We start from the raw sequence: 16,830 nt of genomic DNA, 5'->3' as shown, positions 1-16,830 counted from the left end.
ATTTTATTTTTAAATTCCTTCTTTAATGTGTAATCTTTCAACATCAAATTTTATTTACCATTTAATCATTTTGGGCATATAAATATACAATTTTGATCCATCTCGGTAGAGAACACAAAACCACTAAAATCTGACACTTTCAGATAATAAATCTCACTCAAATTAAATATCAAAATGACAAATAATCATATCAATTTTGCACCGATATTTAACATTTTCCAACATGGTAAAAATCAGTTAAATTGTATTGCTCAACTTATTGCAATTAAGTTCACCTAAAGGTTTTGGCTAATATGATTTTCGGGTCGGTTTAGTTCATAAAAATAACTGTTTGATTACACATAAAAAAATTTAAAAGTTAATTAATCAATTTTGTTATTCTTCACATTTTCATTGTTTTAACCAAATTAATAGACTAATTTGATCGGTTTAATCTTATATTTTTAAAATTTTAATTAATTAAATTAAGTCAACTGATTCTTTTAAATAGTAAAGTGATTAAATTTTATTTAAGTTTTAACGGAATTGACCATTTATTCACCCTTAGATGATAGTGGAACTTTGATCAATTTATTTTCAATCTGTCTACAGCACAAGTATGTGCGGAACTCTGTTTATCGTTAAGATTAATCTTCTACTTTTCATATAATCAATCATCTAATTAAAAAAAAGATTTAAATAAAAAAAACGTTACAGCATATGACATATACGTTATTGCCCACGTTATATATTTTCCTCCTTTTTGTCGGTGCAAATAGTGTCATTTACCTAAGCATCATTTTCCACTACAAATGACTGCACTTTTTTTCGTAAGTAACATGCAGTTTTAATATATATACACATGATTTGAAAATATATATATATTCACAAAAAGTAGAACGTAATTTCTCGTAAAAACAAACTATTGTTAGCTTATAAAATTGAATATCAAGAGAAATAATAAAAAATAAACGGCAAAATGCATGTTTAAATCCTCTTATTAATATATTCTTTTTAAATTGGATCCTTCTATTTTTATTGATAAATATTGAATTTTTATGTGGTCAGTACTACTGAAATTATTTTTTAATTCATATTTTCATATTTATTTTTTTTAAATTGGATTTTTGCCTACTATTTTTGTTAGATATAAGTTCAAATCGATTTTTTTTCCAATCTAACTTGACACCGTTAACATATTTTTGTTACAATAGCTGCGGATATCTATAAAATTAAAAGTATGAGGATTTAATATATATAAATTATAATGGATGGATCTAATTTTAAAAAATATAATAGAATAGTGCATTGTCTAAATACTTGTTTTGCCCAAAAAAAGTTGATTGAATTAATTCATAATAATGAAATGCCTTAATAAGCCTTATAGTTGGGTAAAAAAAAACAATTTGGTAAATAACTTACTAATGGTTATTTATTATGTGCAATTTGCTTGACCCTATCTCTTTATTTTCTTAACAGAACAAAGCTTTTCAATTGCCATCTTTGCATTTTCATTCCATTTTATTATTATTTTTAACTTATTCCATTTATGATTCTGTTTCTAAAAATTATGGTTACATAAATACAACTCTTATGCTTCTATGTACACTTTACATAACCTTACTAAATAAACATTTATTGTCTCTATTCCTCTCAATTGTTTCTAGTCATTGTTCATGTTCATTATGCACTTAAATTTAATTGTACCAATTCATCCAACTTTAGCAGGCACTAGCTAGATTAATATGAATAAAGAATAGAAAAAAAAACAATGTCTATATATTTTAAAAATACTAAAAGAGTTATAAATCTCTTACATTTTGAATCTCATCATAGCAAAAGTTTCAATTAACTCGTTTATGGACATGAAAATATTGGTGCTAAAATGTTCAATATCGCAATCCGAGAGATTTACATTCCGGATTTATACAATTTAAAATTTGAGCTTATTGTCGAATACTAAATTTCAATAAAACAAAATTTGCCATTTATTTCAATAAACTAAAAGAATAATCATCTCACTACATGCACATTAAATATTACTCTTAATTCAAATTAATTTTTAAAAAATTATATATTTATGAGAAAAAGTTATGCTTCCCACTTCTCTTCCATATACCAAAAGGAGTAGTAGTTATATGTACTAATAATGTGTTTTTTTATGTTTTATGTTTTTGATTAAATGTTTTTGATGTTGAGAAGATGAAGAGAAGGAAAGTATAACTAAAATTAACAAACCATGAAGTAATAATAGTGTCCACATAATGACCTATTAAACCAAATGTTTGTCCTCAAACTTAGGAGACAATCTATATTTAGCTCTCTCTAATTCTCCAATTATCCTCCCTAAGCTCCCCTCTTTCTCTCTCTAAAATCACCCAACTTTCTCTCTCTAAGCCCAACACGGTTTTGACTATTTTCCTTTATTTTTTAATTATTAATTTAATTTAATTGATGAATTTATGAGAAAAGGAAATTAGATCGCACGATCCACCAATCAAAATCAAAGAAAAATAAAGAGAGAGAAAAACTTGAAACAAGAAGAACTCAAACAAAAATAAAAATACAACATTTATTTTTCTCTCTCTTCATTCTTCTGTTGATCCATGGTGTGGTGCAAATTAGAGAAAAACAAACAGAACCCATTAGCCTAAATTGATTCATTATCGGTTCACAAATTCAAAGTTTTAATCTTTATTAAGAGTGTACATAGATTGATTGATTATTCAGAAGACCCATATTATAGGTCAATGTTAAATCTCCAATGCTGAGGTCTTTGAAAAGACCAAACAAAAATCAAGAAAAAAGAATCGGGGGCATAAATTTATCAAGCATTCGAAAAACCCAGGAGAGAATTAGCTCTAATTTTATAATTATTGGCGGATCTTTGAAAAGATTGGAGAAGAGAGAGTGCGGATCTGATGGTGGGTGGGGCATTATTGGGATTGAAAAGATTCAAGAACGAGCTGAATTCAGGCGGTGTTTGGTGTTGCGGCGGCGGCGGCGGTAGTGGTGTTGGTAGGATTGAAGAGGTGAGGCTGCATAAGGAAAGAATATGCAGCTTCACATATCGCCTAGCATGAGAAGCATCACTATATCGAGCAGCGGGAATAATAACAATGGGTTTATTGACTTGATGAAGATCAAGGTGGCAGCTCGCCATATATCTTACCGAACCCTTTTTCATACTATTCTTATTCTTGCTTTTCTCTTGCCCTTTGTCTTCATTCTTACTGCTCTTGTTACCCTTGAAGGTGTCAACAAGTGCTCTTTGTCTTCTTTTGGTAATGGATCTCATTTGCTTTTATGTTTTGTGTCATTTTCTAATGTACAATTTGTGCTTGTTATGAACATGCCATGATTGTAATGCTATGTTTTAATGCTATGTTTTGTTCTGTTTAGCTGCATAGATATGAATATGAGCTGTTTTAGTTTGGTATTGAGATCTTTGGATTGATATGTTGTGCCCTATTGTATTTGTGGTTATACCTATGCTTCCCCTTTATTGGATATAATCGGGATTCATAGTTGCATTGTTGTGCATAAACAGTTAATTCTTAGCTGAATCTTGATATTCGTAGATCGGATGCTTATCTTTTTGCAAATTGATGAAGCTGTGTTAATGTAAATTTGAGTGGATTTGAGACCTTTTAGCCTTCCAAGCTGCCTTTGATGCATATTTTTTCAGTTTATTTCAACGGTTTTTTACTGCAATGTTTGATAGGATTTCTTTTTCTGTTTCCGGTGAACAATTTTGATCTTTTATCGTTGTTTTTACATCACACCTTTTAGTGCCTGTATTTGCTGGATCTGGACTTGGATACTCTTTTATCATGCATTCTATATTTTATGTTGGACTATTTTTCATTATGTTCCTCTGCTTCAGATTGTCTTGGCAGGCGACTGGGACCAAGGTTCGGTATAGGGGATGATTCCGGGGTAAACAACTTTCACCCTTTATATTTCATGTTCTTTCTAATTGAACTCAGAAGTCTAGGCCATTCCTGGCTTATAATTTGTTCATCTCTGGTTTCATATAAGCTGAATTCTTTTTGGTAATTATTCATCAGAGGCTGGTTAAAGACTTCTACAAGATTCTCAATCAAGTAAACAATGAGGAAATTCCAGATGGTTTAAAGCTCCCAGATTCTTTTAATCAGCTTGTGTCTGAAATGAAGAGCAAGCACTATGATGCAAAAACATTTGCTTTCATGCTTAGGGCTATGGTATGTTCAATTTTACTCTACTAGATTTATTTTTTTCCAATTGTTGTTTTTCCTGTGTAATTTAATGCTTTCATGCCTATCGTGTTAAACTTGTGTAACTGCACTTTCACGTAATGTTTTATCGGCTTTATGATTGTTCAAGGTCGTATTGACGCACAAAGTAGATGAATTAGGATTGCTTGTTGATCTAAGTTCGCAATCATGGTCTTAACGCTTTGGGAACATTATTGTACAAATGTCTATGATTGACAAAGTGGTATTGGGGATTGTTCTAGCTGTCTGCCAAATGAAATATTCCTGAAGGGAACATGCATGGCTGTTTACATGGTTTCAAATCATGGTTTTTCAAAAGGAATCTCTATGCTTGTCAGCTGTTAGTTTTTGTACTTTGTAGTATTTTTTACTGGGAATGCTTGAAGATCACTTATGAGCAATTTTGTTTAGATCAAATTGCTGTAGGCGAACTTACCTGTGTGTCAAAGATGCACTATGTACATTTTTATTTTCATATATACATATGACATCCTTTTCTAAACTTTCAGACCTTTGGTTTGTCCTGTATGAATCTGTGCACAAGGAAACAATGCCGGATTCATGGTTTCTGTAGATAATGATAATCTTAAGAATTATAGTAGCTTTCCTGAAACCTGATTTGCCAAATCATTCTGTTTTTTTTTTTTATATTCCTATGTAGTTCTTTGGTCAGCACAGTAACAATGCCATCTAAAACTCTTTTTGACATTGGCAGTAGGATACAACTGCGCATGACTTTCTCTGTGTGTCCGTCTGTGTGGGTTTTGGTAACAGAGGTTTTTTTTGAATGAGCTGTTTCATCAATTTCATATATGATCTACTTGATAGGGCACCCAAAAACTAAGAAAACTGCATATTTACAAATTTATTTTCACTTGTTATAGAGCTACATTCAGTGCTTATGATTAAAGAATTTTCACGTATCTGTTCGAACAATACAAGTATATTTACATATTTGTTTTGGCCATTCATACTTAGGATATATTTTGAGGAAATTGTGTCTGTTTTTCTCTCTCCTGCCATCGGCTTTCTGTCTATTCAACACCCAGAGCTTTGTATCTAGATCTCGGTTCAATAGATAGTATAAGGTTGCATCTGATGTGTAAACTATACTAGGTGTGACTAGGGAGAGACAAAACCTGTTTATTCCATGAGGGAAACGTAGAGGAAAGATAAGCAGTTGAAAGCTAAGACATAAAGCTTCCAAAAACTATGGAAGACACAAGAATTAGAAAACATAGAATCAAGTAGAATACCTGCACAAGATCATCAGAATTATCCATGGACATCGATTTCTTCTTTGCCTTTCCAAATTTTTGTTTTTAGTCTTATTTACATACGTCTGCATTGAACATGCAGGTGCAGTGCAGCAATTGCCCAAGTTAAAACTTCCATACCCCTCCCACAATATTCTTTCCAGTTGTCAATTAGAAAACTTAATATGGGCATCTTCCTAGCAATAGCCTAATAAGAAAATGACAGATTTTGTGGCATGGTAGCTACTAAATATTGTAATGTCTACATCTAATTAGTCCTTGAGCAGTTACACATGATGGACCAATTTCAACCTCAATATGTTGGTTGAATGAATACTTACTCTGATGTTTTCACAGTAAGATTTTTAGCAAAATCTAGAGATGCTAAGATCTTCATGACCACCTAATCAAATATTATTATTGATCTATCTCTCGTCTTCACTACAACCATAATTATAGTATATAAAACTTCAGCTATAGGCTTAAAGTTCTTTCTTCTTTAATTTTCATCTGTAAGAGCCATCTTTCTTTCCAAGCTGTGTTCTTTGTAAGAAGCAGACTTCTAATGTGTCCAGTTCTAATTCTGCTGGGGAAAAAAATTACTGGAACCGCCTGCAAGAACCATATGACATGTGCTTTACTGTGGAAAAGGTGTTTGAAAGCCAAAACTTCTAAATTTTTTTATCCTTCCCCAACATTCTGCAGGAGCCAGGCCCAGTTGGAACCTCAACTGATGCCAGCTTCATCCTTCCTCAGACACTCTTTTAAATCTAAGATTTTTCCTGGCATAGATTTTTGAAGTGTCTCATGTTGTATGCTGTACATCACTATATCCTGGTTGCTGTCATAACTAAGGAATCTGAATGTCTAGTCTGTTGTGTCCAAATGGGGTATCTGATCTTCAATTGTTTGCAGGTCCCCATATGATTATATAAAAGCTGTATTTAGGCTATTTATCTATATATCTTAATATGGTTCATTGGCTTATTATTGCTGGTACATTTCCTTATTTCATCTTCTCCTTTGCATCTGTTTTTATGCCCCTATGCTTTTTTACATATGAATGACATAATAGCTGAAGCAACTAGAGAATGCTATTACCCTTTTCCTTTTCAAAGTAAGTTAAGAGAAAAGATGTACTCTGCTTGAAATAATGCCTTAATTTTTTTCTTTACAGATGGAGAAATTTGAAAAAGAAATTAGGGAATCTAAATTTTCAGAGCTGATGAACAAACACTTTGCCGCAAGTTCCATTCCGAAAAGCATCCACTGTCTCTCACTGCGATTGACTGATGAATATTCCTCCAATGCTCATGCACGCAAACAATTACCATCTCCAGAGTTACTTCCTTTGCTTTCTGACAATTCTTACCATCACTTTATTCTGTCAACTGATAACATTCTAGCTGCATCAGTTGTCATCACTTCTACTGTCCAGTCTTCTATAAAACCAGAAAAGATAGTCTTTCATGTCATCACTGACAAGAAAACTTATGCGGGTATGCACTCATGGTTTGCACTGAACCCAGCCTCCCCTGCTATTGTTGAAGTGAAAGGTGTTCACCAGTTTGACTGGTTAACAAGGGAGAACGTTCCGGTGCTTGAAGCTGTGGAGAACCATAATAGTATCAGGAATTACTACCATGGGAATCATGTTGCTGGGGCCAATCTCAGTACTACAACTCCACGAATGTTTGCTTCAAAATTGCAGGCTAGAAGTCCAAAATACATTTCCCTACTCAATCATCTCCGTATTTATTTACCAGAGGTAATAAGATAAAACGGAATTTTTTTTTAAATTATACTGGGGTTCTTGAAACTAAAAGATGAAAATATGAAATGGAAAAAACTGAAAAGGGAAAAAAACCCGTGATTCTTTTGAGATGTCAAAATAAGTGCATATACGTGAAAACATACACTAGATTGCTGCTCTTGAACGAATAACTAAACAGAGTTTTAGATTAATTTTTCAATTTTTCTTTTATCTGTTCTGCGCAAACCTTGTGCTGATTGTTCTCTTTACAGCTATTTCCAAACCTCGACAAGGTGGTATTCTTAGATGATGATGTTGTCATTCAGCGCGATTTGTCTCCACTTTGGGAAATTGACCTTAAAGGAAAGGTTAATGGAGCTGTTGAAACATGTAAAGGAGAAGATGAGTGGGTAATGTCCAAGCACTTCAGGAATTACTTCAATTTTTCTCATCCCCTCATTTTGAAGAATTTAGACCCTGATGAATGCGCATGGGCTTATGGAATGAATATTTTTGATCTCCGTACATGGAGGAAAACAAACATAAGAGAAACCTACCATTCCTGGCTGAAAGAGGTAAGGCCTTCATTTTTCAGACTCATCGTGATAATCTGTCAATTTTTTGCTTTCTTTTCCGCCTTCTCACGGATGTATAGTGAGGATAAAGACAGCATATACATTGAATGTAGCGAATGGAATATCATTAATCTTTCAACCGAAATTTGCAGGGGATGTGTGCAAACTTCTGCATGAAAAAAAATCTCAAAATTGTTAATATTCCAATTTATTTGTATCTATAACACTGCCTCTGCCTATTTTTTCTCTATATATAAATTTATCACTGTAAATTCGTTTCTCTGTCTACTTGACCGTGGAAATTGGAATATTTAATGCTCATGCATACGGTGTTAAATTTTTGGAACTGTGTTGTTTCATAAGTAGTTTTTAAATTTTTGTTATATTTCAAAGGTTACATCTTTTCTTAGTGAAATATATATGAATAACTAAACATCATTTCTTAGTGATAGTTTTTCATTTGGTTCGTATCTATCAATGGCTATGAATTGATCAGAATTATGTTTTTATCTGCAGAACTTGAAGTCAAACCTGACGATGTGGAAACTCGGTACGCTACCACCCGCATTAATTGCATTCAAAGGTCATGTTCATCCTATAGACCCATCTTGGCACATGCTTGGCTTGGGCTATCAGAATAAGACCAACATTGAGAGAGTGAGAAAAGCTGCTGTTATCCATTACAACGGCCAGTCAAAACCGTGGCTGCAGATTGGCTTTGACCACCTTCGACCATTTTGGACGAAATATGTCAATTACTCCAATGATTTTATTAGGAACTGCCACATTTTGGAGTCATAGTTGGTCAAGTAGGTCCATTATCACTAGAATATAGAGGTGAACAGAAAAAGACTATTGAATTTGTGTCACGTCCGTTAAATCATGGCACGGGATTTCTTCAAGATCTATTCAAGAAGGGCTAGCAAAATTTTATCAAGAAGTGCAAGTGTTTCGATCTGAATTCACTGTCATCCCTCGCACTTGTTCACGAGAAGGCATACATCACGAGCACGGGGCATCAGGTTCATTTTTTGGATTTGTAACATAGCAATCCGTCATTTGATTTTTTGGTCGGAAAAAGAGTTACTATTATTGGCCTTCCCCCGGAAGTCTAGCTTGATTTCTTGGCACATTTATATTCGAATAAAGCAATATACACAGACAATCATCTGCTGGCGAATCATGCTGATTGATGACGGGAAACGGAAGGTTAGAGCAGGTCTTTCACAAGGGCTGGCTTATTAGCACACAAATATTTTATCCCTTCAATTATTTTTTGTTCTCCTGTTGTTTCATTTTTGTTAGTATGCCCCAATTTTTTTTCCAAGTTACTACTTTGATATGACAATGGTGAATTATAGGAGTAGGACATTGGAGATTGCTCTGTTACAGGTCCCATTAAATTGGGGATTTATTGTTAGGTTACATATCGGTATTTGTTATGTACGATTCACGAATTGAGATACATTTGAAATGTGCAGAAAATTCTTTTTCCAGTCCCTATGAACACTGTTTTGCAGTACTGGGAATTCTTTTCTACATCTTTACTGAAAGTAAATGAAATTATTCTCTTATATGCTTTGCATTACCAAAATATTTAGCTGGTAAATTTGGCTAGACTCCTTTTGATACTATGATTTTTTTATTTGGTTTGAACTGAAATAGTGAAATTACAAAATCTATCAGACCAAGAAATTGAAACTAATCTGTCAGTTTGGTTCGGAATATTAATTTTTTGAAGAAATCAGTTTAATTTTTTTTTCATAAATTCAAACTTTTGATTTGGTTTGAGGCAATGCAAGCCTTTGTAATATGTCTTTTAGCAGCCCATGTTTTGCACACAGATTTTGACCATGTTTGATTGACTTGCAAGTATGAGATAATAATACCTCGAAAATCATGAGATCACTTGTTTTGCTTTTTCTAAATTGCATTGATTGGCCACATGAGACTTGTATCTCACGATACGGTTACAATTTTCCAAAGTTGACCGACCCGATTGACAAAACCGAAACCGATCAACATTATACTTCGACCGAAATCTAACCGGCTAAAAAAATTAAAATTAAACCAAACTAAAAACTGAAAAAGTTGGAATATTGGCCGATTTGGTTAAAACTGCAACAGTACAAGGACTGGTTATAAAAATAAAATAAAAATTGATTATTTGGTCCGTTTGGTTAATTTTGATTTTCTAAAATTCAAATCAAACTAAAAACCAAAAAATATCAAACCAAAAACAGACCTAATTTATTGCTGAAACCAAACCGACCGAAAGTCATCGGTTTGGTCGGTTAATTCGGCCGCCCGGTATTTTTCACACCCCTAGAGATCATTACACAGAACAAGAAATTTAATAATATGTCTAGCAACAACTAATGAAAAGATTATTCTTGTTCATGGAATTTCCCAAGTTGATGATGACAAGAAATCCATTCTGTATAATTAATTATCTTTTCTTTAAGTTTCTAACAAATAGATCTGTTCTCCATACTAGCAAAGTGATAGAGACATTATTTATCGATTTCAATATTCAGGTTCCTTGCCGTTATATTAAAATAAAATAAAATAGATGTGATGCTTCTTCTTTTTAAATTTTTAAATTTTTTTACTTTTTCAATTGGAGATTTCTTGTGCCTAACACATTCTTAATCATCTTTTAGTGTCTCAAATTTGATTGGACACTTTCTTTGCAAAATCAATTAAAACTCTATGTCACCCAAAAATATTAAGTTTACTAAAATTGTATCCTTTCTTAATGTTAAAATCATGATTGGGATTAGACTTGTGCCAGTTTGTTGCATTATATAAACTATAAGTTGATTCTGCCAAAGTTGAAAAATGGAAGAATCTGAAAGGTTCTTTGACATAAACAACTACCTACTTTTTCTTAATGAATATATGTATGTGCATTAGTTACACCTCAACACCCACTTCTAAAAGGGCCAAGTTTATCTCAAGGTCCTTACACTTTTTCTTTTTTAAATTTAACTTATTTTGTATCTTTTAATTTGATCTTAAATAGTTCTTAAACTTTTATTTACGTCACTAAAAAGTCTTCCAGTAGTGAAATGAATAACTAACTAATGCCAACAAAGATGGCTTGTAAGATATTAGCATCCAGCAAGGAATTTTTTTTACTCCAAATCTCTAATTTTGGTATTGACGTTCTTTCTTCACCGACCATTGATGGCATTAAAATCTCCAAGAAACAATGTAAGATAACTAATTTATAAACAATTTGAATTTATTTAACATCTTTCATAAATAAAATTATATATCCAAATTATAGTTTTATTTTGAACACAATAATTTTTTAGAAATTTCTCAGATTGATATAGTTCAACTTTTAGATTAAATGTTATTTTAAATTGTGTTTATTTTCAAAATTTGTTTTCTCATCCGTAAAAATTTGATTATTACTTTTATTAGTTAAATTCTTCTATTTTTATTTTTTTTGTCTACCACTTGTTTTTATAGTTATAGATCCTAGATGCTCATATAAATTTAATAATAATTAATAATGATGTGGAGTCTTTTCAATGTATTCGTTAGTTTCTGTTATGAAAATGATCTATTATTTATAGATTAAATATACAAAAAATAATTATGAAAGGGCTAACATAATAAAAAAATAAAAAACACAGGAATTTAAAAACAAATTTTATCTTCTTTTATATAATTGGGAAGGGAAGATCTGCATAGCGCTTATACTATTTAAACTATAACTTATTGGGTAATACTTTAAACTATACAAAATATAATGAATCATAACAAAAAAGCAATAATCCACCATGAGGCACAATTTAAAAGAAATTGCAATTACAAATGAGAATATATATGCTCTATAAATAGAAGCTATCGATTAATTATTGTGGAAATTACCTGAATTAATGACTAATTCATCATGGGATTATGTTTTTTAATTTGTAATTAGAAGATGGCCTTGATGTTGTCATCTGGCTGTTACGTGGTTCCATAATGTAGGGGTCCTAAAGATCCTTTTGTCAGAGTTCACATGAAAATTCATAGTCCTATTCTCCTGGTCTGCCTGCCTTCACCTTTCTTCTGACTATTCTAAATTATACCATTACCAAGTCTATTTGTCATTTTATCCAGTATTAAATTTAGCAAATTGTGTTCCTTTCTTAACCGCAAACAACATTTTAAATCTAAAATCTAGTTATTTAAATAATATTTTATCATTAAATGACATATTTAGTACAATGTGTTATAGATTGATCGATTTATTTTTTTATTTTTTTTTGAAAATCAATAATGATATTAAAGGATATCAGAAGCAGTTACAGACGTAAGAAATTCAGGGAAATGGGAAAACCATTCCTGATGACCTGAAATGGAACGGGCGTTTTGCGCTAACACGTGCGCCGCCTGATTCGCAGATCGCCTTACAAATAAAAAAGATAAATTACTAAACTGCTTCGCTAAACAAGTGACATCCTCCACAAGCAAGTCCGGATCAATCAAATTCGGATTTCGGATTTCCTGGACAACTTTCAAAGTATCGGACTCGATAACAAAATTATCATAACCACGCAACCAACTAAGAGCTTCTCTAAAACCCATAATCTCAGCTTGCCTTGCATTAAAATCACCATGCAAGCAAACCATGCGAGCCATAATTACGCCCAAAATAACTCTTAAATTTATATAAAATTACGTTGATATTAATAAATTATTAAAGATCATTAATCATTGTTCTTATTAAAACTATAATTAATTTAATTTAATTAATTACTATCAATTCAATTAAATTATTTACCTAGTAGCTAATTTTTATATTGATTACAATTTAAAGTGAAAATCATTTATCAATTATAGAAAGAAAAAAAGAGTAATATTTAATATATTTTATCACCAAAAATTATCATGTTGATTATTTGTTTATTTATTTATACGAATAAAATTATGATTTAATTTGACACTTTTTCTGAAAAATTATGTTATTTTTTGATGGAACTAGACAATCTTTAGTGTATTCATTGTACTGACCAATGATAGGTCTACATAAACCACAGGGAAGTTAAATTTTTTTAAATATAGTTAGCTATAGTAAATTTTAAGCTGTACATATTACATATAAAGATATTACATACTCATCATTTTAATTTAAGTAAATTCTGTTTTAAATGTTACATAAAAAATAAATTATATTTTGCTCCTTTTAATTTTAGTTCATTCATGACTAATCCACTGGTACCGACTAGGATAAAATGTGTAGACCTCCATTATACTAACTAGAATAAGATAAAAAAGATATTAATTTTAAACTTGTCAATAGTTATTATGTAAGTTTAAGTATAATACAAATAAGTAAAATATTAAAGTTTAAGGACGAAAAGATGCTTTTGGCCTTTTTATTAAGGAGTATAGGGTCATCCCAGTTTCGGGTGTGCACTATTCAGGTGTAACTAAATTAATCGAACAAATCAAATTAAAATTTTATTTTGATTCGATTTGTGGTTAACTCGATTCGATTTTTATTAGTTAAAAGTTTGATTAATTTGGTTTGGTTTGTTTTTTAATATGAAAATTTATAATTAATTAAATTGACCGAAATAACCGAATTACATATATGCCGATGTTATTTTTGTAATTTTTTTCAAAATTAAGATATTTGATAAATTTTTTACAATTTGGATACTGAATGCTCCTGAAATTGTATATTAATTACTACTCAATACGAAAATTAATTCATTTTATTATTTTAATAATTAATTTTGATGAAATTTGATTATTTGGTTACCCATAATAACATACCGAATGTAAATATTATTTCGGTATGGTTTTAGTTCGGTTAGGAAAATTGTTGTATTTTGGATTTGGTAATTTTATTCTATGACTAAGACCTATTTTAATCTCGGTCCATGAAATTGTGATTCAGAGTTAAATAATTAATTACGAATCATTTTGATAAAATAAAGGTAATATTTTTATTTTTAGACGGATAAAATTATATAATATGAACAATCTTATCTTATGTAAAATGATCTGAATTTTATCCTTAATTAATATAAAAAATATTATACTTAATTAATCATGAAAAGTAGTAAAATAAAAAGGTGAGTGAGTGTTGTGGTGCAGTGTTTTGTATTAAAAGAGGAGAAAAATGACCATTTTCCATGGTCATAGGAGATTGCTAGGAGAGCAGGCTCAGCTCATCAATGGAAGCTTTGACCATAGATTTGGAATACTTTGAAATCTCCGAAATACCCTCTCCTCTTCCTCTAAATTTATTTTCTCTCTTTTTTTGACATAAAACACATTCATTTCTCTCTCCTTCTTCTTCTTCTTCTTCTTCTTCAAGTTGGTGTCTTTAGCCCAACACAAGATTGACCCAGATCAGCTTCGAACACATGTAAGATAACCCATCAACCATTTTCTCTTTTGTTTTGTTTCTTGATTGGTTTTTTTCATTACCAAGTTCAGCTTTTTCTCTAGTTGACTTTCTTTTTATTTCAAGATTTTAGGATTTGATTTGTGTTTCTTACAGAGTTGTTGTGTGTATCACTCAGTTTGCGTTTTGTATTTTTGTTTCTTCAATTCTTTTCAGGCATGATTTTGTTAGAAGATCATTATTTTATTTCTATTTTAGGACAGGATCAGCTGATCATGTCTGATTTGCTAATATTTTCTTCATTGGGCATCCTAATTTAAGGCTAAATTTTATATCTTTACTGTTGTTTCCTTTTTAGATAATTACAACACTTTCTAATTCTCTTCTGTTTTTCATCTGCAGACTCAGTTTTTCAGAATCTTTGTAAAATTTGTCAAGACCAACCATACAGACGGGTTTTGAAGTGGGCTATTGGTTTCTGAAAATTCAACTGAGGATTTCTGAAAAAATTAGATTGGCAGTTTGGTGAGTTTAAGGAGATGGCTGCAGTACAAAATCAGTTGGAGATCAAGTTTAGATTGACTGATGGATCTGATATTGGTCCCAAAGCCTTTCCTGCTGTTACAAGTGTTGCAACCTTGAAAGAGAGTATTCTTGCTCAGTGGCCTAAAGGTGACCATTTAGCCTTTTTAATTTCACTTTGATTAATCTCAAATCAATATTTTTTCCACTTGGAATAATCTTAAAAGAATTACTGTCGTATCTGTTGAAGTAGATGATAGGCTTCTTTAAAATTTTAGATTGCTATGAACGCGGCGTTAAAAGAATAATGATGAATAAGTATCTAGATTCGTTTGCAATTTTGTTGCCTTCATGCTATGTAGCATCGAAACGGAAACGTTGAATTGAAAACAGTAAAATGTTATTTTTTACAAGAAAAGATTATAAATATAAAGTTTTGGAGTATTAGAAGTGTTTCCGGATATAGAAATGAAATCTAGGACTCGATAAGCCTTACATGTTATGAGTATGATGTAATCGAGTTTTAGTTGAAAACTGTGTGTTTCGTTTGCAATTATGGACTATGCGAACCGCCTGTAACTTTCTGAATCTCTGTAATATCCAATGCTGCTATGGTGCATGCTGTTGCACAATCTACTCCAAATGCACTTTTGCTTTATTTCTCTGGAGATTTGCGTCACAGTATAGCACAGTGGAGGGACCGGAAGTGAATGTGGGTTATGAGTCATGTTTGTTTTAGTTTCATTAAACTTCAATGTGCAAGCTTTTTTCTTTTTACTTGCAGCTAATATGCAAATTATTTGGAATTGACACTCGGGAAGTATTATGAAACTATTATCTGGTGAAACATGATTATATAGGCTCAGTAATTCTTGAACAATTTCCTTTAAGTCTTTGATTTATCTCTGCTCTTATTCTTATCAAGTGCAAGATTTACCCTCATGAACTTAAATATATACCTTTTTCCCTTGTACTCAATTATTCCTGCCTTATATAATTGAAATTAATTGAATCTGTAATTTTTTTGACCAGAAATAGAGAATGGACCAAAGACAGTGAAAGATGTCAAGTTAATAAGTGCAGGGAAAGTATTGGATAACAGTAGAACAGTAGGAGACTGCCGGAGCCCCTTGTGTGATATTCCCGGCGGTGTTACAACCATGCACGTTGTAGTCCAACCGGCTACCTCTGATAAAGGTACAAGTAATTTCTTTTGTCTTCCAGAAACTGTAGTCGAATTACATTTTATTTTGTTTCCTTTCGTCTTAGCAGTATGGAACTTGCATGGTAAATTTTTGTTAATTTTGAACAAACAATAAATGAATAAAAGCATCCTTCATGGTTCGAAGAACATTGGCCCATACCATTATTTTGTTTTTCCTCTTTTTTTCGTTTTAGTTGAATATTAAGCTGCATCTCCATGATCCCATGTATGAAAGTTGAGGGCTATGGACAAGAAGTAGAGGTTATTATATTAATTTAAGCCCTAAAAACCTCCTTTTATATAATAATTTATTTCCACTAAAAAAACAATAATATATATGTTTGTCATGCCTTTATTGGTCACCTCATGAGGGAAAGCACTACCTGCTACCAACTGCATAATCTATAATTGCATTGGCCTTTTCTCATTGTCTAAGTTTAATTTGAATTGATTTTAAAATGAATTCGGACGAATTGCTTTATTAATTTTTACAATATCTTATTCAATTATTCATCTTTCTGTTTGAGCAGAAAAGAAATCAGCAAACAAACCGCAGCAGAACAAATGTGTTTGTGTTATATTATAATTACAGCTCCTCGAACAGAGATGACGTTGAGGTGAATTTAGTTACTTGATATTTGAATCATCACCAGTAGAAGAGATAACAGAGCTTGTGAATTCTTATGAGAGGCTAGAACATCATGCGTGCTTATCGTCGATAGGTCATCATCCGGTGCAGGTCTTAGCCTCTGTTATACAATTGTGCTTCAATCCATTTTGGTATTACCTTATTTATTATCAACTGTCAAATTTGGTTCAACTCTCCCTGTATGCAACTAGATCAAAAATTTATATGTCGAAAATTTCTTATAGGTGCATTTCGTATTTTTTCGTGTTAAATCGTGTTGTTTTCTGTTGTATCAT

General features: G+C 31.5%; 2 protein-coding genes across 2 annotated transcripts; both read left to right on the top strand.

Moving 5' to 3' along the window:
* Positions 1–2,327: 2,327 nt before the first annotated feature.
* Positions 2,328–9,318, top strand: LOC126677450 (probable galacturonosyltransferase 13). The gene is made up of 6 exons (XM_050372070.2): positions 2,328–3,263; positions 3,866–3,918; positions 4,050–4,205; positions 6,672–7,262; positions 7,520–7,822; positions 8,339–9,318. The coding sequence occupies exons 1-6, from the start codon at positions 3,035–3,037 to the stop codon at positions 8,621–8,623; spliced, it is 1,617 nt and encodes a 538-aa protein (XP_050228027.1). The 5' UTR covers positions 2,328–3,034; the 3' UTR covers positions 8,624–9,318.
* A 4,612-nt stretch (positions 9,319–13,930) lies between these two features.
* Positions 13,931–16,806, top strand: LOC126679417 (membrane-anchored ubiquitin-fold protein 1). The gene is made up of 4 exons (XM_050374438.2): positions 13,931–14,201; positions 14,583–14,852; positions 15,735–15,899; positions 16,437–16,806. The coding sequence occupies exons 2-4, from the start codon at positions 14,720–14,722 to the stop codon at positions 16,490–16,492; spliced, it is 354 nt and encodes a 117-aa protein (XP_050230395.1). The 5' UTR covers positions 13,931–14,201; positions 14,583–14,719; the 3' UTR covers positions 16,493–16,806.
* The last annotated feature ends 24 nt before the right edge of the window (positions 16,807–16,830 follow it).

Source organism: Mercurialis annua, linkage group LG4 (assembly GCF_937616625.2).
Source record: "Mercurialis annua linkage group LG4, ddMerAnnu1.2, whole genome shotgun sequence".
Taxonomy (NCBI): domain Eukaryota; kingdom Viridiplantae; phylum Streptophyta; class Magnoliopsida; order Malpighiales; family Euphorbiaceae; genus Mercurialis; species Mercurialis annua.
The sequence above is the reverse complement of the archived record's forward strand: the minus strand, read 5'-3'. Positions and strand labels throughout refer to the sequence as shown.